General features: G+C 45.0%; 1 protein-coding gene across 3 annotated transcripts in view; it reads right to left on the bottom strand.

Annotated features, from left to right (window-relative positions):
• The window catches only part of Znf462 (zinc finger protein 462), a 135586-nt gene that overhangs the window by 59681 nt on the left and 51116 nt on the right, over positions 1-24789 (bottom strand). The window contains exons 2-8 of one of the 3 annotated variants that reach the window (XM_029476289.1): positions 16326-16575; positions 10255-15863; positions 9320-9484; positions 7276-7347; positions 7061-7164; positions 4048-4166; positions 694-885 (exon numbers count right to left, since the gene is read on the bottom strand). In XM_029476289.1, the coding sequence (XP_029332149.1) occupies positions 694-885; positions 4048-4166; positions 7061-7164; positions 7276-7347; positions 9320-9484; positions 10255-15863; positions 16326-16545 (6481 nt within the window). In that variant the 5' untranslated portion in view covers positions 16546-16575. Of the gene's footprint in view, positions 1-693; positions 886-4047; positions 4167-7060; positions 7348-9319; positions 9485-10254; positions 15864-16325; positions 16576-24789 lie in introns of all 3 variants that reach the window. The other 2 variants (XM_029476290.1, XM_029476288.1) reach the window with 2 other exon arrangements.

The following is a 24789-nucleotide window of genomic DNA, read 5'->3' as shown; positions in this document are numbered from 1 at the left end:
CTGAACTTACATTCCGAGCAAGCTGATTCATCAACCAGGTCTGTTCCCAGATGTAGTCTGATGAAAATGAGATGCTATCTCTTAGCTCCCAAGGCCCACTGACTAGCTCCAAGTTGACACTCATGTCTTCTCAACATGCTTTTGGTGGCAGTGCCAGAGAGCACATGTCTCTATACCTTCCTGCCTGTCTTTCAAAGCTATGAAGCAAAGCATTTCTAAACCTATTTCCTAACTAAGGCTATAAGAAAACACTGTAAATGCAATACATCATGTGACCTCTTCCAATATGAGTGTCCCGCTTACTTGCTCTTCCCTCCTTCCATTCTGAGCTTTGGTTAATTGACTCCACACACCTCACAGAACATTTTCTTCCAAGACAAGGTATTCATAAAAACAATAGATACCTTCTTGCACTCCATTCCTGTCCCAGTAGACTCCACCATAAAAGAACCCAACACTGGCACATCCTGCCCAGCATGATACTTTAATGGTATCCATGGATAGTATAAGCAGGGCATCATGCAGATGCAGAATACACACTCCTTCCTACTCCATGATCTAGCACATTCACATCCTTTCCTTCATTTGAACCATCATATTTTCAGATAAGAATCTCCTGGGGGTGGGGGGAGAACCAATCCTAGCTCAGCCCAACACGCCCCGGTTGATTCCATCTCAAGAACGCATTCTTACCATTGGAGTCTTCCACTTCTTCGGCTGGAGTGGCCTTCTGGGAGGAGGGGTGGGCATGTGAGGAGAGGAGACTGACAATCCGTGGCCGGGGAAGGGTCAGGGCTTTGCCATGGACCTTGAGGGAGTGTTCCTTCAACTGGCTGATTGTCATGGTGGAAAATGAGCACCAAGAACACTTGTAGGCATGTTCACCTAGAAGGAGATGTGGTGAGGTAGACAGGAAAGGTGGGAGTCAGGAGAAAGAGGGCTAGAAAGCAAAACCACACAGTGAATCGGCTCCCTCTAGAGTGGTGTTCTAAGGATTCTTGGTCTAGAAGCCCTCCAAGGCTAACTCCCTGCCCATTCTCAAAGCCACAGTCCTGAGAAACAGCACTCACAAGCTCCAAGATAAGGCCAGCTGGTCACTGACAATCGTGTTTTTTTCACAGCAGTGCAGCTTTTGGGGTGATCCCCACCCACCCAATTCACCTAATTCAGAGAGGGTGCCTCAAACTTCTTCCCCCTTCTCTGTATTAAAATTGATCAGGGCAGATTTCTTTCAATCCACAGAAAATATTAGGTTTAATTCTTTTTTCTCAGTGGCTTTTTCAAACATGGCAGCCCTATTGTATTAATTCTCAATATTTAATACTGCTAAACTACATACCCCCTCATCTGACACATTCTTAACCATTTCCTCCCCACGTATACTTGGGGCAGAGGGGAAGTTCATAATGAAACTCCATTTCCTACATAATCAACACTATAGAAAGGCAACATTTCTTTAGGAGGAAGAATTAATTCTATGTGGTAAGCGTAAGTGGGAAGGGAAGCATGTACACTGTTTCCAGCATTCAATAACACATTTAAACAGAACTATAGCACAGAAAGCCATGACCAAACCAAGACAAGAAAGAGTGTGGCTTACCTTTGCTATAACTTTCAAGTTCAGTACATTTAGGAATGAACTTATCAGCGAGTTTGTCTGTTACTGGGCAAATATACACTAATGTGATCAATCAGTCTTGTTTTCAGTAACAACAGGTCAATTTGGCCCCCAATCTAATAACCCTACCACTGATGGTCTCTATTAAGAAAACTGCATACAAGCCAGGCAAGTCGGGGGTGGGGGGGTGTCAAGCACTAAGCTAAGCAGAAAGACTGTGAGTTAGAGGACAGTCTGGCTGAAACAGCAAAATAATTTCACAAAAATCCCAATGAGCAAGGAAGGGAGACAAGGAGAAAGGGAGAGAGGGAGGGAAGGAGGGAGGGAGGGATACACCCTTAATACAGAGGAGATTTTATTTGGAGATTAATATTATTTATAGACTGGTAAGGTGGCTCAGGGGTAAAGGCATATGCAGGCAAGACTCATGACCCAAGTTACAACCCTGGAACCCATGCTATAGAAAGAACTGATTCCTGCAAGGTATCTTCTGACTTACACACACACACACACACACACACACACACACACACAAATGGAATGGAACATGGGAACACACAGAGAATATAAACAAACAAACAAATTGATGAAAAAAATTATACTATTTACACGTGAAAAGCTATGAAACAATGTAGATTTTGAAAGAAAACAATTAGGCAAATGTAGGTATATCCTCTTGATAAACTATGATCAAAATAAAGTCTTGAAGAACTTGTAATAAGACAGAAAATTAAGAATGAGTTAAAACATAAAACGTTCTTTATAGACATTATAATTACAACTGTGGAAAAATAATTATAGAGAAAACTGTTGACAGGAAGTACCAAATAGTAACAGTGGCCTTTATATAATAACGTTATGGTTGACTGAACATAATTTTTTTTCAAATTTTCACTAAAATATAATATGTACTTAGGACCCAACTCAGGTCCTCTTGAAGAGCAGAAAGTGTTACTGACTGTGAAGCTACCTCTCTAGCCCCTAATATGAATTTGAGTTTGGATGCATGAACTTTGCCAAGTAGCTAAGAGTCTGTCTCACAGCCTAACTCAACAGACAGTCAGGCATGAGAGCACATGCCTATAATTGCAGGACTCCACTGGATGAGGCACGAGGGCTACTGCCCCTTTGAGACCAGGTTGGGCTAGACAGTGAGTTCAAGGCCAGCCTGAGCTACATAGCCAGCCCTATCTGAGGATACTAATAAAAAATAAATAAAACACTCAGCTGAGAATAGGCAAGTTGAAAGACCTGTAGCAAACATACTGCTTTCTTTAAGGCGTGGATTTCTCTCAGCGGCTCAGAGTCACGTCACATTGCCTGAGATCCCACCGTGTAGTGATAGCAGAATGATATTGCTTTCCTTTTCTTTCTGGATACTTCTCGCCAATCGAGCAGAGAAGGCTAGCTAGTCAGTCAGCTCTAGGAATATACACTCAGCCTACTGCTCAGAACGTGATGCAGCATCTGGTTGGTTCAGAGACCTTTGCTGGGCCAAAACCATTCACCCAGCTCCCCACTGGTAAAAACGCTTTTTGGACAAGGCCAAAGGCGACGAGAAAAGCTTACCAGGATTCTGTCCCAGCTGAATAACATATGATATACATGAGTACTAAAAAGTAAGGCAAATCCCGAAGCTACTTACTCCTGGGACTTTAGGAGAAGTTTCCCATGGACATTAAAATACTATCAGAAACAAGCCTACATAACTAATCTCCTAGCTGCAACCCTGATCCCCAGCAGGGCTAAGGGCAGTTGTGTGGCATAAGCAGTTTCAACGGGTCCAGCACACATGAAGCAGAGGAAAGATATGGGTGATGACTGGCAAAAGTGAAGGAGGCGAGCTTTTGTAAGACTGCTCAGAGTGCTGCAAAGTGCACAGGGCACACGGGAAATCACACAGTACCCACAGTTTGGAATGCTATAGACATGGGTAAGCTGATGGCCATCGAAGCTTAGTGCACGGCCTGGGCTGAATACCATGTAGTGATCAAAATAGCACAGCTCCTGGACACTCATGACTTGAGTCGAAAAGACATGAACATCTCCTGGGTCACCCCATGCTTCCTGAGTTTTGGGTTAGCGTGTGTTAGGTCTCATGTAGAAATTAGCTTTAGTGGATTTTTTTTTAACAATTCAAAAACAGGTTTTTGTCATCCCATGATCCGGCCAAGGTAATTTAGAAATTTCTTTTAAAAACGTAACAGTCTAATTCTAAGCTGTTAGTGACATCAGTCAAACAAAGCACTGGTGGTTACTTTGGTTTTATGAATAAAATTTCATTTTGCTTTTCTCTTTAAAACTGTACATGCAACCATCCCAAGTATAAATTGCATTTCATTCCGGTAGGGGAAACTTTCCGTTTCATTCAAGGCTGTGAGGTAGGCAACCTGAGAGAGTACTGAAGGACACCCCAAGGACCTACTCACCAGCATGGGCTTTGAGGATGTGCGTCTTCAACCGGCTGTTGTAGGAGGACTTGAAAGAGCAGAGTTTGCAGCGGAACGGTTTGTGGTGTCCGTGATGGGTCTGCATATGGCGATCCAAGCTTCAGGTGGAAGGAAAGGAGAGCAGAATTAAAAACCACAGACATTTTCCCACCACTATTCCAAACACCCAAATTCTAAGCTGGTCCAACTCTTCCCTGTTGTTTTCTAATGGTGACATGCACCATTACTAGAAATAGGGAGGCCAAAGTTTAATTTTTAATAGGCCATTTTTAATAGGAGGAGAGTCGAGGAAGAGAGTAATGATCTTTTTAGAAGCCTAGAGTGGTTTACGTAACTATAATCCTAGCACTTGGATGGTACAGGCAGAAGCATCAGGAGTTCAGGACCAGCCTTGGTCACATGGCAAATTCTAGGACAGCTATATGAAACTATTTCAGAGGAGGAGGAGGAGGAAGACGAAGAAGAGGAAAAGGAGAAGGAGAAGATGAAGACGAAGAAGAAGGAGAAAGAGAAAGAAGATCTTATTGCATTGAGAGATAGATTCATAGTAACAGTTACAGCAGATCATGATTTTTCTCTTCGCAGAGCATGGGTCTTCGCAGAGCATGGGTGATGGTCATCCAAAACCATGCTCTAAGAAGGTTTTTCTGCCCGGATCACTAGTGAGAGTGCCTATCTAATTCACATAGAGAAATGGGGTGAGGGTGGGTGGGGAGAGATGGGTGATGGTGGAAGGTTAGAGAAATGTAGCAAGGGCTTTCCTTTCTTACATCATTAATTCTACTTTCTGCAGGAACAGGAAGGAAAGAGGAGTTCAAAGAGTATGATCTGCTTACACAGGCTGCGCTGTTTCCAAGGTCTATACCAATATGGAGCACAATACGACTGTGTTTCAAGGAATCAAGTGTGCAAGGGCTGGGGCGGAAACCCCTTCTGAGAAATACAACCATAGGTGCCATACATCACTCTTCCAGAAGCAATTTATGAGGACATTGCTTAATTAGAATGAACCCCTAGTACGTCTTAATAACTATTAGTCTGAGAAGTAATAAATCTAGCCAACAAGGTGAGGGATGTTCTCGTTCATACAGGACCCCAGAGACTGACATTCTGTTCTGAGTGACTCTCGTGTACTCATCCTGTGAACACAGACCCAACACCTTCCTACTAAGTCAATGCTCCTCTTTTCCATAAGTGGTCCTGCCATTCATTCTCCCAACCAAGCAGACTCAACACTGGATGCCACTTCTGCTCTGCTATTTGGCCTTTACTGATGCATTCCTGGATCCAACCCCTAACTTCTTAAATGAGCTCCTAGGATTTCTTCTAACTTGATCTACCTGGCTGAGGCATATAGTCCGTCAGACGGTCTAAGACAGAATCCCAGCCATTTGCTTAGAAGCTATGTGGCCTCAGGAAAACTATTTAGTCTCTTCAGCCCTTACTTCTCCCATCTATAATATGGAGGTAATAATGGGCCAAGCATAGCTCATAGGGGTGTTTTGTAAATATAAAGAGGTAATAGCTGAAGGTACTTAAGATAGCACCACTGTATCAGCAGGTGCAATAATTGTTAGTAATTATGAATGGTATTCAGCCCAGACAATTCCTTTTGCCAGTGCTGTAATTATAATATACTAATTCCTGGCATTTATAGACATCCTAATAGGATGACTACTTAGGTAGCCAGGAGTAAACTCTACAATTCCTCTTCATGTAAGTGTAGGCTTATTTAAATTGAACCACCAGCCAGGCCTCAACCTAAGTTGCCACCTTCCCACCTTGGGCCCTCTCTTCTCCCTACCCTGACTTCTTCTCAGTCATTTTCAACCTTCCTGTTTTCATACCTTATTTTGTCCAGTCATTTTTTTTTTTAACGTAAGGCAATTATACCCCAATCATCTTCACATTTTTCCAAGGCATAATGCCAGGCATAAATTATTCTTTTATTCAAAATAACTTACTGAGGGTCTATGGGTATCATGCAGTGTGGTTTACTACTTAAGGAACCGAGAAGGCCAGTGTTAATGCCACAGTACGGACGCACGCAGGCAAAGACTAAATGTTAGGCTCTGTATCAGAGTAAAAAGTGTGTCATCTCTCCTACTCTCTAAAGAGAAGCACGGCTTCTCCTGCTTTTAGTCATTCTGTCTGAACTCTGAAGCCAACAGGCCTCACTCGTTTTCAATTACCACATTGATAAACAGTAAGCGAACTACCGGCAATACTCTGCCAGGCTCACAGGAAGAACATTGATGTAACAAAAGGTTTCCTTCCCTTAGACCCTGACCCTTTCCTATCACCCACTTTCCCACTTTCAAAGCTGTAATGAGCATGGGGCATTCCTACTTCTTAGACTCCCCAAACTTTTAGCAATTCGTGTGTGTGTGTGTGTGTGTGTGTGTGTGTGTTACCATGCACTTGCAACATGAGGAAGGTACCATTTGCAGAAGTCAGCTCTCCTGACTTCTCCATGTGAGTGCCAGGAACTAGCTGAGGTTGCGAAGCTTGGCAAGAGATGCCTTCCTCAGCCCTCCACCCTGCTGATCCCGAGCAAATCCTTAGCATCCAGAATCCTTGTTACCCTTCCAATGATTCTCCAGTCACAAGGGCTAACTGGACTAACGTGCCATCTTTAACCCCTTGGTTTTCCAAACAGAACTTGACTTCTTCATATGATTTCTTTAACTTTTGGCTATTTGGTGGGTCTATCAGGAAAAACATTTGCTCCCAGAAACTGTCTTCTCTTGAGTAAATCATACCGAATCCTGTCTCATTTTCTTTTTTTTAAATGCCCACACTAGATAAATCAAATGCCATCTCCTCACTGCTACTCTTAGTCCACTTTATAGGTCAAGGTCACAGCAGGTAGAAACCAGGAAAGGAGATTTCAGAGTCATCAGAGTATCTGTTTCCTGCTACAGCTTAGTTCCCTTCTTTAAGGCATGCACGCCTTCCCACTGACAATGAGGGACTACCCAGTAACACTTACTTGTGTCTGAATGCAGAAACAAAGGAGCAATACTGGCAGCTGTACTTGTCCTCTCTGGTAAACATGGCCAAGGCCAGGTGGCTCCTCTCATGAGAACGCAGCCCCTGCATGGACATCAGGACCCGGTCACATTGACTGCAATGGTATCCCCCCGGCCGGGTTTCATCCTCCAACATTGCATCAAGCAAGCAGTGTCCACCATCCACCCGGCCCACCAGTGTGCCACTGGCGTCTCTGGCTGCTTCCAATCCATCCAGGAACAGGTGGGAAGGGTCTTCAGCCTCCTGCTAAGAGAACCACACACACACACATGCCCCACCAACAAAATAAATATCCATTGTTACTACTCCAGCTTTCTTCTTTTCCCGTCATTCTCCCAAGCTCGTCAGCAATTTCCATCAATGTTTTCTCCCCTGCATCTCTGGCTCTGTGTACAGAGAAGTCCAGCTTGAGAGTTGCTTCTTCCACAGTGGTGTTGATTTTGAGGCAACATTAATTTGGAAATAAGAGAGCCTGAGACATGTGACATGGGCTTTCCCAATCTGAAGTTCATTCACTTGCTACCAAACTCAAAACAGAAAATGTAAACTGTGATCTCATTGATTCTAAAATAAAGCTGGATTATGACTCTGAGAGACAAAAGGAGGGGAGCTGAAGGGAGAGGGGAGGGAAGGGGAGAGGAAGAGAGGGGTGGGGAGGGATGAGAAAGAAAGAAAACAACAAAAATCATAGTACAGCTGTGGTGGTTTGAATGGCCTCCGTAGGTTCATATACTTGTATGCTTGGTCTCTGTTTGGGACTAAGGACCGTTTGGGAAGGATTAGGAGGTGTGTCTGTGTTATAGAATGTGTGTCTCTAGGGATGGACTTTGGTGTTTCAAAAGCCCATGTCAGGTCCAAGGTCTCTCTCTTTCTCTGCCTGTGCCTATGAATCAGGATGTAAAGCTCTCAGCTACTTCTCCTGTACTATGCCCATTATTTCAGCACACTCCCCATACCCACCCTGATGATAATGGACTAACCCCCTGACACTGTAACCAAGCCCCCAATTGAATGTTTTCTTCATCATGGTATTGCCTTGGTCATAGTGTCTCTTCACAACAATAGAAGAGCAATTAAGACACTGGCTGTCTAAAAACCTCGGGCCATTTGACAAGGAAACTCAATAGTTCCCTGCTTCTTTCTATCTTGCAGACAGAAATGCCATCTTCAAATGAATGTTACTATGTGGTTAATTCCAAAAGGTAAGGAGCAGTTTGACTTTTAAGCTATCAGTTGTTGAAGCAGCTTCCTGGAATACTGATATTTCTCTTGTGTGTCTCAGAAGCAAGCCTGGGACTGACTACAGTCAAGTGTGGAAGCTTTCGCCTCTGTCCCTGGGTTAACAGTGTTCTCAAAGCCAAGGGTTCAGTGTTCAAGAAAAGATAAGCTTTACCTTCAGAGTCAACAGGAGACAAAGGTCAAGAAAGAGCAAACATAAAAATATATTCCAATATCCAGATGGAAAGGGCAGAAGCCTGAATTAATTTCTGTGTTCAAAAGTGGTAAGTACATTCTAGAAGGTAGGAATGGGGAGTTGGCTATTGAAACAGTAGCTGCTATTTGTACTGTGGAATCTAAAACAGGTAATCTAGCAAAGGTGAGGGGAAAGAAGGAAGATGCCGGCAGCATCACATGGAAAGAGACGTACAGTAAGCAAACCAGGTCTTAAAGGCAGGCTCTTAGCTTTCTATCTGATCAACGCCCCTTGCATAACTCAATGAACCTAGAAAGAAGCAAAATGCAGATTCTCCTGGACTGTCCCACGCTCAGGCACATGACAGTAGGAGTGAGGCAGGAGGAGACCTGGAAGATGGGAACATAGTCCACTTAATTCCTCCCATGAGCTCTGACAGCTCAGGATGGTGACCTAGAGACAACCAGCACGAAATCACGTGACCCCCAAGCCTCTTAGATGAGAATGTGGGGTCATCTTTCTCCACCAGACTGTCCCTCAGAATTAGAAACTAGATCAAACCTTTCCCTAAATGGAATGATGTGGAAGGTCCAACCTGCAAAGAAATCAAAACAAGCCAAAGCAAGCCAAGCGTAACTCAAGAATGCCCGCATCCCAAGCCACACTCTTCCAGGCTGCTTCAAGCAATGGGTTACTAAATAACTCAGATATTCACAAGTGCACATGCATGCACGCGCACACACACACACACACACACACACACACACACACACACACCAGGTGCCTGGACCTTCCCCTTCTCACCTTCACAGCAGCAGACACAGCTGGGACGCTACCATACTGGACGTGTTTCCGGAGGTGGTTACAGATGGCCCGAAGCGTTGGATGCACTTCCACGCAGAATTTACACTTGTAGCCCACCACTTTCCTCTCCTTGATCTTTGGCACCTCTTCTAAGTGACCAAAAGGCTGGTAAAATACAGTGGTAGCCATCAGTACAGCACGCCCTCCCTCAAAGGCAGGCATCTTACTCTTACAGATTACTGGATACTGTATTTTAAAGAGGATTAGCAGGCTAAAGTGTTTCATTATATATATATAAACTTCATCAGTCATGGCACATTGCCTACAAGTCGTCGCCTCTGGAACCCACTTAGGTTCCAGCTGGTGAGGAGAGATTAAGGAGAGATTCGCGGTTTCTAAGTTATCTGGCTTTCAGACCAGTTTTGATTGCGCAGGTGACATGTTGCAACAGCTATTCCTTTAATGAACCTCTTGATTTAAGAAGAGAGAGAGAGAGAGAGAGAGAGAGAGAGATGTTAGGTTCCCGAAGCAAACACCGGAGACCATGTCATGGCTGAGAAGGGCTAAGGGTAACAAGAGGTAGCCCACAACTGCCTTAGGAAGAGCAACCACTGTCTTTTTTTTTTTTTTTTTTTTTTTTAAACGAGGCTTCAGAAAACACTACTTGGCAGGAAGACACACAGAGAAACCACCCCAACCCTCCCCTGGGGAGCCATCGGAGGAGTCAGAGGGAGAAGGGGAGGAGCACAGGACCGTGGAGTGGGGTGAGCATAGAATGGGGAACAATCAAGCTCGAAATGTTTAACTGACTTATTGAGCTCTCTGGCAAGCTAAGTCAATAGGAAGCCTGCAGCAGTTTGGCTGGCAACGAAGTACATGTGGGCACCAGTGATGAGAGGCCTCCTGGGGGAAGGGAAATCAAAACATATCCTTACCCTCTCTTGTTTGAAATCTGCAAAAGCACCATCTGCATATTTCTGCTTGCTCAAAAGCTGTTTCCTCCTCTCCTGGCGTTTGGCACGCTTCTGGAATTCCTCATTGTGGATGTTCAAGTGTGAGGTCAGCTCGGCTATGCTTTGCAATTTGCTATCACAGTGCTTACACTGGAAGGTGGAGCTCTGGAAGCGGGGGCCGCTGCCTAGGATGACGAAGTCCCTCTTTAAGTCCCTGCTGTGGTGGTCTGTGTAATGCATGCACAGCAACTCCGCCGTGCTGAAGGACAGCTTGAAGCATTTGATGCAGCGGAACGGGAGCCACTCAATGTCTTGAGCTTCGCCTTCCGCCTCGGCCCTCTCAAAGCTGCTTCTCTCCTCTTCTTCCATCAGTGGGGGTTTCTCGTGTTCATCTGCGTAGACCGCTGTGAAGTAGCCCCCCAACTTGCTGGCATGCTGCTTCTTTGGGAACACCCCCGGGTGGCGCTTCATATAATGGGACACAATGCCTTTCTTGCTGAAGGACTGGAAGGAACATAAGGAGCACTTTTTCTTCTCCACAGCCCGCCGGAGTTCCTCGCTCAGCTGAGGAGAGTCATCTTTGGGTGGGGATGGGATGATCACCTTGTTGGGCTTGTCACTGATGGTCCTGGAGGCCGCAAGGCAGTGGGTGTAATATGCATCAATGTCGTGGCGCTTCTGGTAGTGGGCTGCCAGTCCCTTGCGGATGGGGTTGGTGTAGGCACACAGGGCACACTTGAAGAGATTGTTTTTGCCCTCGGGCTGGGCACGGACATTATTGTGCTTGATCCGGTAGTGCCTGGCAATGCCCTTCCTAGTGGAACAGAAGTACTTGCAGAGCTGGCACCGGAACACAGTGTGGGAGACCAGATGCGAGGTAGAGAAGTGAGCAGTGGACATAGGATCCTCTCCCACCTCCTCCTCCGTCACGGAGACCTGGGAGGGGCTCACTTCAGTGGTTATCTCAGGCTCAAGGGACACTGGCAGCTTCGGAGGAGACGGGGAAAAGACATCAAACTCAGGCTGGTTGTGGTACTTCTCATAGTGGATTTTGAGTTTCTCCAGAGTGCCGTGTGTGTAAGGACACAGCTTGCACCGGTAGGCACCATACCCTTGTTTAAAAATCCTACTTGTCTCCTCCACGTCATTCTGGGATATGTCAGCTGACTGCTCCACGTCATGCACAAAGTCCTCAGCGGTCACCTTGATGGCCGGGTGTCGCTTCTGATAGTGGGTCAGGACGCCATGGATGCGAGTGTTGATGTACGGACAATGCCTGCATTTGTAGACGGCACCTGGGTTGATGTCAATATCCTGGGCAAAATCAGCAGCCTTCACTTTCATACCAGGATGCTTCTTCCCGTAATGGGTGAGGAGGCCGTGCAAGTTGTTGTACTCGGACTGGCACACTGTACACTGGTATGGGGTGGAAGATATAGCAGGGTTAGCTGAAGCCAGATGAATGCTTTTCTCTGGGGAAAGTCTTGCATCCTCTGGGCACTCAGCTTCCTGCTCGGGAAGGGGGTTGGGCATACTATTTTCACAATTCACAGGGCCTATCAGCTCTTCAGGTGCCAGGAGGGCCTTGTCTACACCGTCTTTCTCCTTGATGATATCCAGCAACACAGACTCATCACCATTCATGGCCCAGGGGTGAAACGCTTGGTAATGGTTTGTGATGTCCCAGATGGAGACGGCTTCAAAAACGCAGTCCCTGCATCTGTATGTTTTGGCTTCAGCTGACATGGTAAGAGTGGGAGAGGATGGGTCTGGCCCAGCCCAGAGTTTGGTAGCCATATAAGTATAATCTACATAATGCTCAGGGTGCCTCCTCTGATAATGCAGGAGCAAACCACTGGGCTCCATGTGGGAGTAGATACACCACTCGCAGTGGTAGCCAGCTTCTATCAAGCCATCTAGAAATGCCCACCGCATGATGGACGTGACTGTGGCCTTCAGGGCAGGGTGGTCTTTCTTGATATGTTTCCTCAGTGCATAGAAATAGGGGGAGGTATACGAGCACTGCCTACATTTGAGCGCTCGAAGTTTCGTTTTGTCCCGTTCCATACCGGAAGCAGGGAGAAGCACACAGCTGGCAGGCTTCTGGTTCCGGTCACAGAGGCTTCGGATGGTGGCTGTGTGCTGCCTGATCACATCGGCATTGGCCTTGAAGTCCCGGTGCTTCTTCTGATAATGAATGAGGACGCCTTTGACCGTCCGGTTCCCATAATCACAGTGCTGGCAAAAGAACATCTCAGTCTCCACAGGAGGGCAATCTCTCTCAGAACTGTTCAGCTGCAAGGGAGCAGGAGGCCGAGGGGAATCTTGGAGCCCTTCAGCCCCTCTCATCATTGCAGCTGTGGGAGGAGCCTGTCTGATATATTTGGCAGTGACCTTTATTTCTGGGTGTCTTTTCTGGTAGTGAACAAGCACCCCCACAACTGACCGATTGCTGTAGGAGCAGTGTTTGCAGTAGTAAAGCTCAATACTGAGGTCTGGTGGCGGGGGCTGTGGGGGGGGTGGGGAACCCATGTTGGACATTTTGGGAGACATTGGAGCACCCACCTCAAATGATAATTGGGAAAGGGCAGAGCCTCTGTCCACAGACACCATGCGCATGGTTTTCTGGATCCTAAAGTACGAGGCCTTTTCTTCAGGGTGTTTCTTCTGATAGTGAACCAAGACAGAGTGCATGTTGGGGCTCGCAAACGAGCAAACATCACAATCGTAAACGACAACGGTGTTCACTGAAGGGTCCTTCTGGCTTTCACATTCTGGAGTAAAGGTCTTGGGAGGAGTGTTTTTGTTAAACGTAGCTGGCAAGCCACCACCGCGAGCCACAGGCGTGGACGTCGCCATGCTTTTGGGAGCTGAATTCAAAATCTCCCGCAGGGTCTGGGACTCAGCATTCAGCCCTTCCTGCTGCTCTACAACGTAGCTTGAAAAGATCATAGCATTGTTGATTTTCACCGTGGGATGCATTCTTTGGTAATGTGGCATCAGGCTTCTGACATTCGGGCTAGTGTAGGAACAAAACCGACATCGGTAGATCAGATCCGAATGGTCAAAGTTGAGTACATTCATGGCCTCTGGGTGATGTTCACCATAATGCTGTTGGAGGTCTTCAAAGTTGGTGTAGTCAATATAGCATTCCAGGCACCTGTACACTGCGCTGTGATCATTGGGGTCCAAGATATACCTAAAGCTGAACTTAATGTATGGGTGCATTCGCTGGTAGTGGGTGCTAACACTCCGGGCAGATTTATTATTAAAGTCACAGTGTTTACAATAGTAAAGCCTTCCAGAGTCCCCAAAATCGGTATTTTCATTACTGGGTTCCGTCCCATAGATCGCGGGCTGGGTGTTCAGCAGAGCCGCATTGGACACTTGATCTTTCATGCTTGCTGAAGAGCCGTAGTAATCCTCTTCATCTTCGGAAAGCGTGAGTTCGATCTCTGCCCCATTGGTGGCAGTGTAATCATGAGTGATACTTCTGTAGTTGGGCTCCTTCTGGGACTCACTAGGGTCTCTGGCCCAGATCTGCTGGGCTGAAAAGGCAGTGGGCACCTCCATGATGGGGTCCGTCGCCTCCTCCTCCCTGTCCAGTTCAACCTCGATCTCGACTTCGTTGTCATCCTCTTCCTCCTCATCATCCTCGACATTGATGATCGCATCTTCCTGCAGTTTGGTCTGGTTGATTTTGCTCTGCAAATTGCTGGCTATCTCGTCAATCCTTGTTCTCTTCTTCACAGGTGATAAATCAAGAGGAAAGTCACTAGCAAGCTTCCTATTGGCCTTAGCTACAAAGTTATTCTTGGAGGACAATCCAAGAATTGAGGTCTGACTTTTCTTCACAGTGTTGCTGGAAGAGGGGTGGCTATCCGTCTCATTTTCCAGTGGTAGGCTCGAGGGCTGCCCCTCGAATTTTGGCAAGTTGTCGCAGAATGAATGTTTGTGCTGCTGATGGACTCTTAGCCCTTTCAGAGTCATGGTGGAATAACTACACATGGTGCACTTGTAAGGGTGCAGAGGTGGGACCTGTGTGGGTGGCTGTGGCTGCTGGGTTGGTGGTGGCTGTGGCTGAGGTGGCACCTGGTGTGGTGACTGTAGCGGTGGCGGTGGAGGCTGCTGCAGTGGCTGTGATGGTGGGGGTGGTGGTGGTGGTAGTGGCGGAGGTGGCTGTGGTGGCTGCTGCTGCTGTAAGGGGTCCAACATGACTCCCGACTTTCTACCATTGATGCTGGAGCTCTCATAAGATACCATTCCTTCATTCAACGAGGAAGACAGGCTTTCGCTTTGAGAATTCACAGTATCCCAATCCGACGTACCCGTGTGACACTGTTTATGAGCCCCGAGTTTTAATGAGCTCTTACAAGTAAACGGACACTCGTCACATTTGTAGACAGCTGTCTTTCCAGATAAGTGGATATTTTCTATGTGACGGGAAATGCTACGGCGGTGCATGGTGAGGAAAGGACAAAAGGGACACTGGAACCTATTCATGAACCTTCGAAATGGAATCCCCTTGGTCTCTAACAGCTTGTTGCCATCAGAGCCCATGAGCTGCTCTGCAGACAGTCCTGACACCTGGTGATCCATAACACTTAAACCATTCTCACTGTCTACCTCATTTAAGTCCTCATCAGAGCTAGAGTCATTTAGCATGCTGTTAGTGTCCAGGTCAGCGGATGAATTCGTCATGTCAGACATTCCGTAACGGGACCTCTCCGTCAAGTTCACAAGGCCAGAATTATGAGGTGACTTCGGCTTCATCTGAGGGTAAGACATAGAAGAAAACTTGGAAGTTGAAGAAGAATTAGGTCTCATGATGGAGTTGCCCACGGAGCCCCTGAAATTGGAGACGTTAGCGTTGGGCATCTCCCGGCTCGAAGCATTCATGGACAGGTAGGTGGAGTTGGAGGTGGGGCTGGGTTCATTATCATTCTGCACTTCAGCTACATTAGTCCCTTCTTGCTGCTGCCTGATGCTAGAAAGGATCTTGACCATACTTCGGTGTTTCTTCATCATGTGATCGCACCAGCGTTCTCTGCGGGGGGTCTGGTAGCTGCACCACTCACAACAAAAGTTGCCTCGAGACTTGGTCAAAGGCTTGACCATGGATTCTAAGATGCTGCGCTCAACAACCTCTGCCGGCAGTTCTTTGCAGGGGTCCTGCAGTGACACAGGTGGAACCAGAGGGTCTGGCAGTGGAGCAGGGGCAGGTGGTGGCGCTGTGGACTCCTTCAGACTGTTTTTGTGGTACATCTTCTGATGCTTAATTATCCTTGCCCTCCGAGGTGATTTGTATGTGCAAAACTGGCAAGAAAAGACCTTTCCAAATCCTTCGTGCATCATGATATTATAATTTAAGGATCCTGGGACAGGAGGTCCTGTGGGACTCTCTTCAGCTTGAGCTCCATGGACCTTCCTAGTATGTTCTATGAGGAGATTTTTTGACCTGAAGTAGCGTACGCAGAACTTGCACTGAAAAAATTTGTTGGTTGGTTTGGGATTAGGGGTAATATGCTGACCGTAATATCCTGGACTGTGGCCATAGTAACCTCCGCTCCCCAATGCAGTTGCACTTTGACCTGCAGAGAATATGTAAGAAGATTGAAATGAGAAAAGTAAAGTGAGAGAATATGAGATTCAAACACACAAAACAGCACCATTTCAGTTACTCTCCAATAAGCATCACATTCAACAGGCATGATGACTCAAGATGCACTGAAGGCTACTCACAGAGTGCTAATAATGAAGACATCATAGACTGTTTTGGATACAGAATAAAGACTAGTTTCATCAACTGTAAGATTTGTTCTAGAACTTTCCGAGACATTTTGTTTTCAACATTAGAAGAGGAACACACAGGGCCACTAAAAGGACAATAACCTAAGATAACTAAAAAAAAAAATGATGCCTAAGTAGGGAAAATGCCTTGTAGGGAGTAAGAAAGTTCAGAAGCCTAACATAAGACCTATGGTTGGTGATGGTGATGATGATATGATATGATGACAAGCTTTCTCAGACTTGTGAGTTTAGGGTAGGATTACCTGGTAAATCTTCTGCAATCACAAACTCATCCTTTATAGAAGAGAACTCCACCTCTGTCTGATTACTAGCATTCATGGACCCAGATAGTGGCTCGTCATCATTGTCCTCGGCAACATCCGTCGGCTGTAAGAACGCCGTGTGGACATCCTGGATGTGTGCCTTAAGATCTTCGTAAGATGGGGCTCGGAAGTCACAGCCATCGCACTGAAGCACCTCCATGATCGGGGGCTACCCTCTCACATCAGGAACCTGAGGCAGAGGTCAGAACACAGCACTGAGGATCACACGCACCACAAACGCAAAGAGGCAACAGATCTGTTCATGGAATGAACTCCAATGTCACTACCTTTGGCCTGCTCCTCTTTGCCAACTCGAACACCGGCCAAGGAGAGGCAATCAGACATAATAGAGACAAAGTCCTTGACTTCCTAACTTCAAAGGAAAGAAAACTCAGATAAATGTTTTCTGCTTTGATATATCTTCAAATGCCATCTGTCAAGGAAACATTAATACTTCAAAAGTTGGTACCGTTTTTGAGTGTCTCCACCACATTCAGAATTCTAGATAACTTACTATTGATTCTGACTTTTTCTTTTGAACTAGTCCTCTTAGTGAGAAAGAGGACAACCATCTTCATTGAAGGGCAAGAACATTTTAATTTCTTTTATCCATTTCTATATTATTACATGAGTGTTTTAACACCAAATGGTAGAATAGAATTGACTCTTGGAAATGGCTGTGGCTTTTGGTATTGCTTTTATTATTTTAATATCTTTATTGATACTAGGGTTCACATTTTTCCTTTCCCCGAGTAGTGTGGTTTCCCCTCCCCCTCCCCGATGAAGTGAGTGGTTATTTGCTCGTTTACTACCTACCAATTAAAACTTAACAGCTTCTCCAGTCTAATTAGGTCATAAAATAGTTCTCATGAGATTTCCAAGCAACCAACTTTTAGATGACAATTCAGTTTCTGGTTTAAGATTGTACCTTGGCATGTCCATTCACATGAAGACCACAGAATCTAGTAGTTCTGAAAAGGGGCTCCTGAGTCGGAGCTGTCCTTCTCCATCCCTCTCACTTTTATAAACATGAAATTTAGACTTGGATATAAAACAACAGCAGCAAAAATCAACCTGTGAACTTGGTGTGGAACAAGGCAGAGCAGAGCTCATCTCCCTTACTCTGTAATTCACTGTGCGACTGAAACCTACGGGAAGCTTCACGCTAGCTCAAGGCAGAGTCTCACCACAAAGTGACGAGAATATTGGGAAGGTGGAGTCCTTCCTAGCTTAGTGTATATCCTGTAAGGAGATACCCAGTTATTATCTCAGTGAATAAGTTACTTCACAGAGTACATCACAAACCCTACTAAGTCACTGTAATGTAATCTAGAACCTAATGTCTTAAGAATTCAGGTTGCAGCCAGATCTTTTAATGGTGCAGTTTTCTATGCCTCTCTTACAAAAGATAATGTGATTTCTGCTGGAGGAACAAAGTCCAGTAATGATGTGTCAGTGGAGTGCAAGAAGCCATGGCAGGAGGATTTTCTATGAAAGAATGCTCCTGCCAGGAGCCTGCTAAAATAAGTACTGGCCAAGTCCAGCTCTGGACAGAGCTTTGCAGAGTGAGACACAGATATTTTACCTCCTCTTCTTTCACCCAACAATTTATCCTACTTCAATAAACATTGAACTGGACACCAGAGTCCTTTCAGCTAACTAAGTCTCAATATTCCAGATACACAAGCTTTTATGTCAGAGCACCAGCCCAAATTGTGTGGAAGAGGTTGCTATCAGCTCTGGATCAAATTACAGCAGTCACTGAGCCCCACCCCACTTCTCCTTTCGCACAGTCCATTAGACCTGAAAACAAATTTTTCCATGGTGCAGACGACTCCTGCATTTAGAACACTTCACAGAAAAAAGCAGATCACCCAATGCGCACTCCCCATCCCCCAAGCTTAGTCTTTTCATCTCAGCCAAGCAAGCCACAGCCCTGCCGAATGTGTTTATCACACTTTCAGGAGATAGGAGCTCCTGCGTCACTGAAGCTCTAAGACACACTAAGCTGCCCTAGTCCTCTGAGCTGGAGGAGCAGCCATTTTAGCTCAGAGCCTCTCCTCCGTGCACAACATGGCTTCGCTTGGATTCTGCTAGGCTGACAATCACAAGTGAACGCTAGGAGGGCAGGCTGGGCTCCTCCTAAGCTCTGCTCTTCTCAACAAAGAATTAACTGTTTTCATTTCTTCTCAAAAAGCAGCACCTTTCTCCTCCTCAAATGTCATTCACCAAAGATCTCCAAAGGTTCTTTTATCTCATGATTGATAGGCTGGTTCGTCAGTCCCAGCAGAGTACTGTTTAGATCAGGACGCCCCTGGACCAGATCCTGTCCTGCAGCAAGATTTGGGGGTGTCCTGGAGAGGGGACCTCCAGAATGCCTTGGTTTCTTGGGAGTCGTCCTTCCACACGCAGAAGACATACCATCCGAGGCTGCTAGCCAGATTCCAAAGTCTAATGACCTTTGTTAATCACCAGCCAGTCTGTCTGCATCAGCAGACCCTGCCAAAAGACACACCCTTCCACACAAAGGCTGTAGCTATTCCTTTTAAAGGAGGTTCTGTGAAAGCTCCATTGTGTAGCTCAGAGGAAAACAAAATCCCTTCCCTTCAAAACCTCAAGCCTTTAGAAATAATGCAACAAAAGGCTTTCTGCTGTGTCTCTTTTGGAGACTTTGAGCCTGGTTTGCACAAAACATCCACAAAAATGGCCCCGCTTGCACAAGGAGAGCAGAGCACCCTCAGCACTGAGGCGCTCCACCTGGAGATGAAGTCCATCTTCCATACACTTCTCTAATATCTTGGTGTCTTCTGAAACTGTTATCTATGAAGGATGCTAACCCCATCGCATGCAAACACTAACAGTCTCCTTGTTCTGCTACAAAGGAGATTAAAGGGTTATGAGATCAGAAGGAGGAGGGGGAAAGAGCCACTGATTTGGAAAAAGGAGAGATGATGAAAGTGATTTTCTAATGGGTTCTAGCTTTAATGTTGTGGCAGTCTTGACCTCAAAAATAGCTCAGAGCCTTAGAAGAGGTTAATCTCCAGGCAGCTGATACAACAACCAGCGGCAGGTAGAGCAGAGTGGCCTTCAATTTGATGTCTGTACCAATACTGAAATGGGAATGGAGACTACTTTGAAAGCCATTTTGTCTTTGTGTACATGGCTCTCCTGAAGACGCTGACGGAAGAAAACAGAAATTGCTGGCATAGCCCAAACAATTCAAGAAACTTGATATATTTATGAGACCACAGAAGTACACACAGGCAATAAGCAAGAGCAGGAAAATAGGGAGTAGAAACGATCCCCACTAAGCAAATTGGACCTCAGGGTGACCGGTTCATCTGTCAATCAGAAAGTGTTTCTGGAGCACGGTGTAATCTTCCAAGAAGCCAAAAACACAGGGAGGGGAAAAAAAAAAGATGGGGCATTAAACCTGTATGTTTGACTGCTTCATTGGCGCAGAGGAGCAACAGTTGTTAAGAGGCTAACCTAGAGAAGGGTCTGCCGTGAGATTATGACTGAAAGCGAACAGCCTCGTTCTCATATTTACCTCATTTAATAATACCCGTGATTAGGAGATTTAACCACCTTCTCCTCACTTACAGAATCAGCACAACCAAGAGGAGAAATGCAAGTTTCTGAACTGAAAAAGAAATGTTATTTCTAAAGGTCAGGAGATCAATATAGAAACCAAACAGACATCCTTCCCTCCCACTACCTGTCCCTCTCCCAGGGAGATAGCTGCAGGTTCCTCAAGGCCAGATATGCTTCCTTCAGATAACCCCACTTCTAATACCATGGCTGATGACAATTGGGAACTGACTAGACTTCACTCTAAAATAACCTTCACCTTACGTGACCAGTGCTCTGAACAGGAAACTCTTAAGCCATCCTAACTCTTCCTCAAACGATGCTTAATGAAGGGCTTCTTTTCTTCATATTTAAAGTCTATGAGTTCAAAGTATAGTGTTGGGAGGAACAGCTCCCAAGCCCGTTGTCTATGTTTAGCAATGGCTTAAAGACATAGTTAGAGAGTGTCCACAGTCCATGCTAGAGATCTGAAAACACACTGGACTGAGGAAAGGGGCAGCATGGACACATGCTCTCAATCTCATCACCAATTTCCACTAAGCTTGTTGCCCACACACTGTTGCTGGGAACTTCAGGGTCCATTGCATCTTGAGTTTCCTTTTTGGGGGGGAAGGAAGCATCAAAACATGTCTTTGCTGTGTAACCTCGCAAGCTCACATGTCACTGGAGAGGGGAGGTGTTCTTGTCGCTTCACAGCCTTCTCACAAGCCTGCTGCTTTCAACCCTTGTCCAGGTCAGCTTGGCAAACACTACTCTTCTAGCCTGATGGCCTGGAGCGGAAGGGGGTCCTCGAGGCAAAGTCCAAGTGTCTCCAGGAAGTGACCAAACAAAAACACCCAGGCCTTGCCCGCCTAATCTGTGCTCTGACCACAGGGCTGCAGATCAGAAATGAAGCTGTGAAGGCCCACAGCCATGTGATTAAGTAGCAACTAATTATAACCCTTAAAGCCTCTGAGAACTAGATCCAGATAGACCAGAAGGTGCGTTTCCTCTGTCCACTCCAGAAACCTACTTTCATTTACAAGACATTAAAGATCCCCAGATGTCCTCAGTCACAGTTCTCAGGAAGGGCTTGAGTTATCACGTGCTGTTTGTTCTTCATGTTTGTCTTACTTTCCTTTGAGTGGGAATACGAATTATCCAAGAAGAAGGGTAACAGAATGAATGCATAAATGTTACAACAGTCTGACCAGAAATACACAGAAACCAGAAACCTAACCACCATCCTGAAAAACTGTATTTACAGGTCACGGGCTATTCATACAATGAGGTCAACAGGTTAGGGGATATATTAGGCTGTTATTTCTAGTAAAAAAAAATCCAGAACCTCAGAATACAATGTAGAAGTCAAATATTAACTGATAAACTTATAAATTCAGGGTTGTTATTCTTGGCAAAGAGGAGTGTTTTCTATTGCTATTAATCATTTGTTCTTGTCATGGCCAAAGTGAAAGTTCTACTCATTTAAAAACCATTTAAAGACTCTTTCTCAACAGTGCTTAATTGGGAATATGAGGTGGTATCCCAGAACCAGCAGTGAGAGGATGCAACTACAAATATAAATATAGACCAATTATGTAAGCATGATATATACTATATATACATATGTATACACACACATATATATGTTGTGTATGTGAGCATGAATATGTGAACTAGCTAATTCTGTTGATTTAACTTGATATCTTATAGAGTCCTGTATGTCCAAGTTTGGCAAGACCTAGGACAGTCTTGTTCTGACCATTCTCACGTTAGTTAAGGAAACAACAACAAAGGATTCCTACACCAAGCTACCTTTATTGATCCCACAGCACTTGGTAGTAGTATAGATCGTGGCTCAGCATGTGGTGTCTTCAAACGTCCTATCAAATGTTTATACAGTTTGCTACATGATCTAAGCAAGGCTGTGTGCTCTTGGCAATTCACCACATTAACAAAAGGTTTAACTTATCAGGGAGGATAAATAATTAAGGCATTGAGAAGAGAGACACAGCTGTTCTTCAAAAACAATTTTTCAGAAGAGAAAGGATTAATTTGCAGTCATGTAGGTAACCCCGCCATATGAAACTCAATTGAAATAGTAGCAGGAAAAGCCATGAGACCAAAGCCTGGCAATGCATGCAGCCTCTGTGGTGCAGGCCCAGTCTTATCCATCTCCAGGGCCTTAGACATGAGCACAAATTTGAAAGCAAGCCATCTGTAGACTAATAAATAACCCAGTCATCTTCCAGACAGGGACGCAAGTCTCCGAGTTAGCTCTGATTTTAGGATGGTTCTGCTGAACAAAGTTTTTCAATGTTCTAGAGCATGCCAGAGTAATATTTCACAGCAAATACCTGTGGAGGTCATTATTCAAATGAGAGGAGCATCAAGAGCTGTCATTAACTAAGTGGCTAAAAAAATGTCAGCTATGTATGCAAGAAGTGATTCTGACTGAGAAACCTGTTATGAACGCAGGAAGTGAGTGTCTCCTACAAAAAGGTACAACAGACCTTGTAGAGAATTCAGGCATTCCTTTGCAATGATATAAGGCTAATTGAGGCCAACTAGCCAATAGGCAGTCTGCCAACACGCCTGTCCTTAGAAAAAGGAAGCCTGTGATTTGAACAAGAAGATAAAAAGAGAGAAAAGACAAGAAAGGGAGGAAGCTGGGTGGAATCTCAGCAGCTTTAAGCTTCATTGTCTATGGAGGCAAACCTGTAGTTTACCAGATAACTCTTAATTCTGAGACGTGTCCAGACCATTTTCTTGAGATGCGCCTTTGAAACCAAATGAAGATGCTTCTTCAATACTAAAATTCTCTCCAAAAAAATAAAATTTAAAAAAAAAAAATCAGAGCCTGGCTCATCATGTTCTTTAAAATAATGGGAGCATGTTCTTGGTGTCAAATAAGTAAATAAGGAAAAAGTAATAAGGGCAGAGGATTCCCTGAAATGCCATGGGCTCATGGGGAAGTTTTTTGAAAACTTTGAACCCATTCTTACCCCCTGTATTTCAAACAAGAGAGAACTGATTTCTCTCTTCCAGAGCCAAATCTCACCCAAATGGCAGAGACAGGAAATCACTGTGCTCCTTTACAGACTCTTCAAAATGCTGGCTGGGTTTCTACAGGCACTTTCCACACTACAAGGACTCTCATTATAAAAATTGTAAAATTAAAGGGAAGTTGCAGATACGCTGCCGGGTCTTCATTACAGAGTTGATTGAGACGCAGAGTAAGCAGAACCTACAGTGCAAGCCACCGTCCACATCGGGAAAGACTAGAAATAAACTCTGTCTCTTTCCTCATGGGCTCAGCAGTCCAACGGGTCTCGGACATTTAATGTAGCTTCACAGCCGAAACTACCCCTGGCTACTAAGACCCAGCCACACACAATGACATCAACTCTCCATTCAGAGTCTGGTGAATGAATCAGAAATCATCCTAATGTTTATCTCTTATTCAAAAACAACCATGATGATTGGCTGCTGACTTGGGGAGTATTTAAGAAAGTTTTGTCTGAGGAACCTCCTTTATCTGGGGAAGGCCTACACTCCCAATCTAATCTCTTGGGAAATTTGTCCACTCCCTGTTTGTCCAAAAAGTTGGACAAGTTCAAATGTGACATGAATGGAACAGAGGACCATGAACAATAAAGACCACATTTTTCTCTTATATGTGGGAACGAAAGTTTATCTCAAAGAGACAGAGCCTGAGAAGAATAATAGGGGGGGGGGCAGTTAATGGGTAGAATAGAGTTGCATGGATGGAATGCTTTTATTTTGTTGCTAAGGATCAAACATAGGCTCTCATACATGCTAAACATGACTACTGGAGCAACTTCAGGCTTAGAGTAGAATGCCTTTCAACCTTCCATATAGCACTGTGGGATAACTTTAGCTTACAACAGTTAACTGACTAATTATCCTAATAGGGGAGATTCTGAATATGTATGTATGCACACACACACACACACACACCACAAAGATACAGGTGAGACAATGATATCCCAATAACCTCAATTGAACAATTACCCATTATGAGAACATTGAAGAATCTCTCTGCACACCCAATATGTGCAGTTATCATATGTTGGTTGAAAACACATTAATTCCTTAATACTCACAGTTGAAAACATACTAATTTCTTAATACTCACAGTAACTCCAGTTACAGAGCATCTGACACCTTCACACAGACATACATGCAGGCAACACACCATTAAGCATAAAAATAAGTTATATAAATAAGATCAAACTGGTTACCATCTTTACCTGTGAATTGGCCTGAATCTACCGTAGGCCATCACACACTTATCCTTTCAATCAGGCATCTTCTACTAGAGAACACTAAGCATGACAATCCACGGCACTCAGAGTTGGAGGAGAGAAAAAGTATAAGCAACCCCAGAACTGGATCTACAGGGAAGGCTTTATAAAATGTGGGTGTCTTTTAGGTTTATCTCTTTTCTTGGCTGCTACCACACTGGAGCTCTTCAGTAAACTGCATTTCTTCCTTACCAAATTAGCAGACTCCCTGAAAAAAAACCATACTATGCATTTACATAAGGAAGTGATGGGCACCTAAAAATTTGGGTTTGGGAATTTTTCTCTTGCCTTTATTATTATTATTATTATTATTATTTTGAGAAAGGGTCTCAGGCCAGTCTTAAACTTACTGCATAGCTGAGCCTGAGCCTTTTCACCCTGCTGCCTCCCCAGTGCTATGATTAGAGTTATGCACTACCATGATTGGCTTATGGAACCTGGGACTTTGTGCCTGGCAAACAAGCACTCTCTCCCAAGGGAGCTACTGTCTCACCCACTAGGAGTCT

This window comes from Mus caroli, chromosome 4 (assembly GCF_900094665.2).
Source record: "Mus caroli chromosome 4, CAROLI_EIJ_v1.1, whole genome shotgun sequence".
In the NCBI taxonomy this organism is placed as follows: domain Eukaryota; kingdom Metazoa; phylum Chordata; class Mammalia; order Rodentia; family Muridae; genus Mus; species Mus caroli.
The sequence above is the reverse complement of the archived record's forward strand: the minus strand, read 5'-3'. Positions and strand labels throughout refer to the sequence as shown.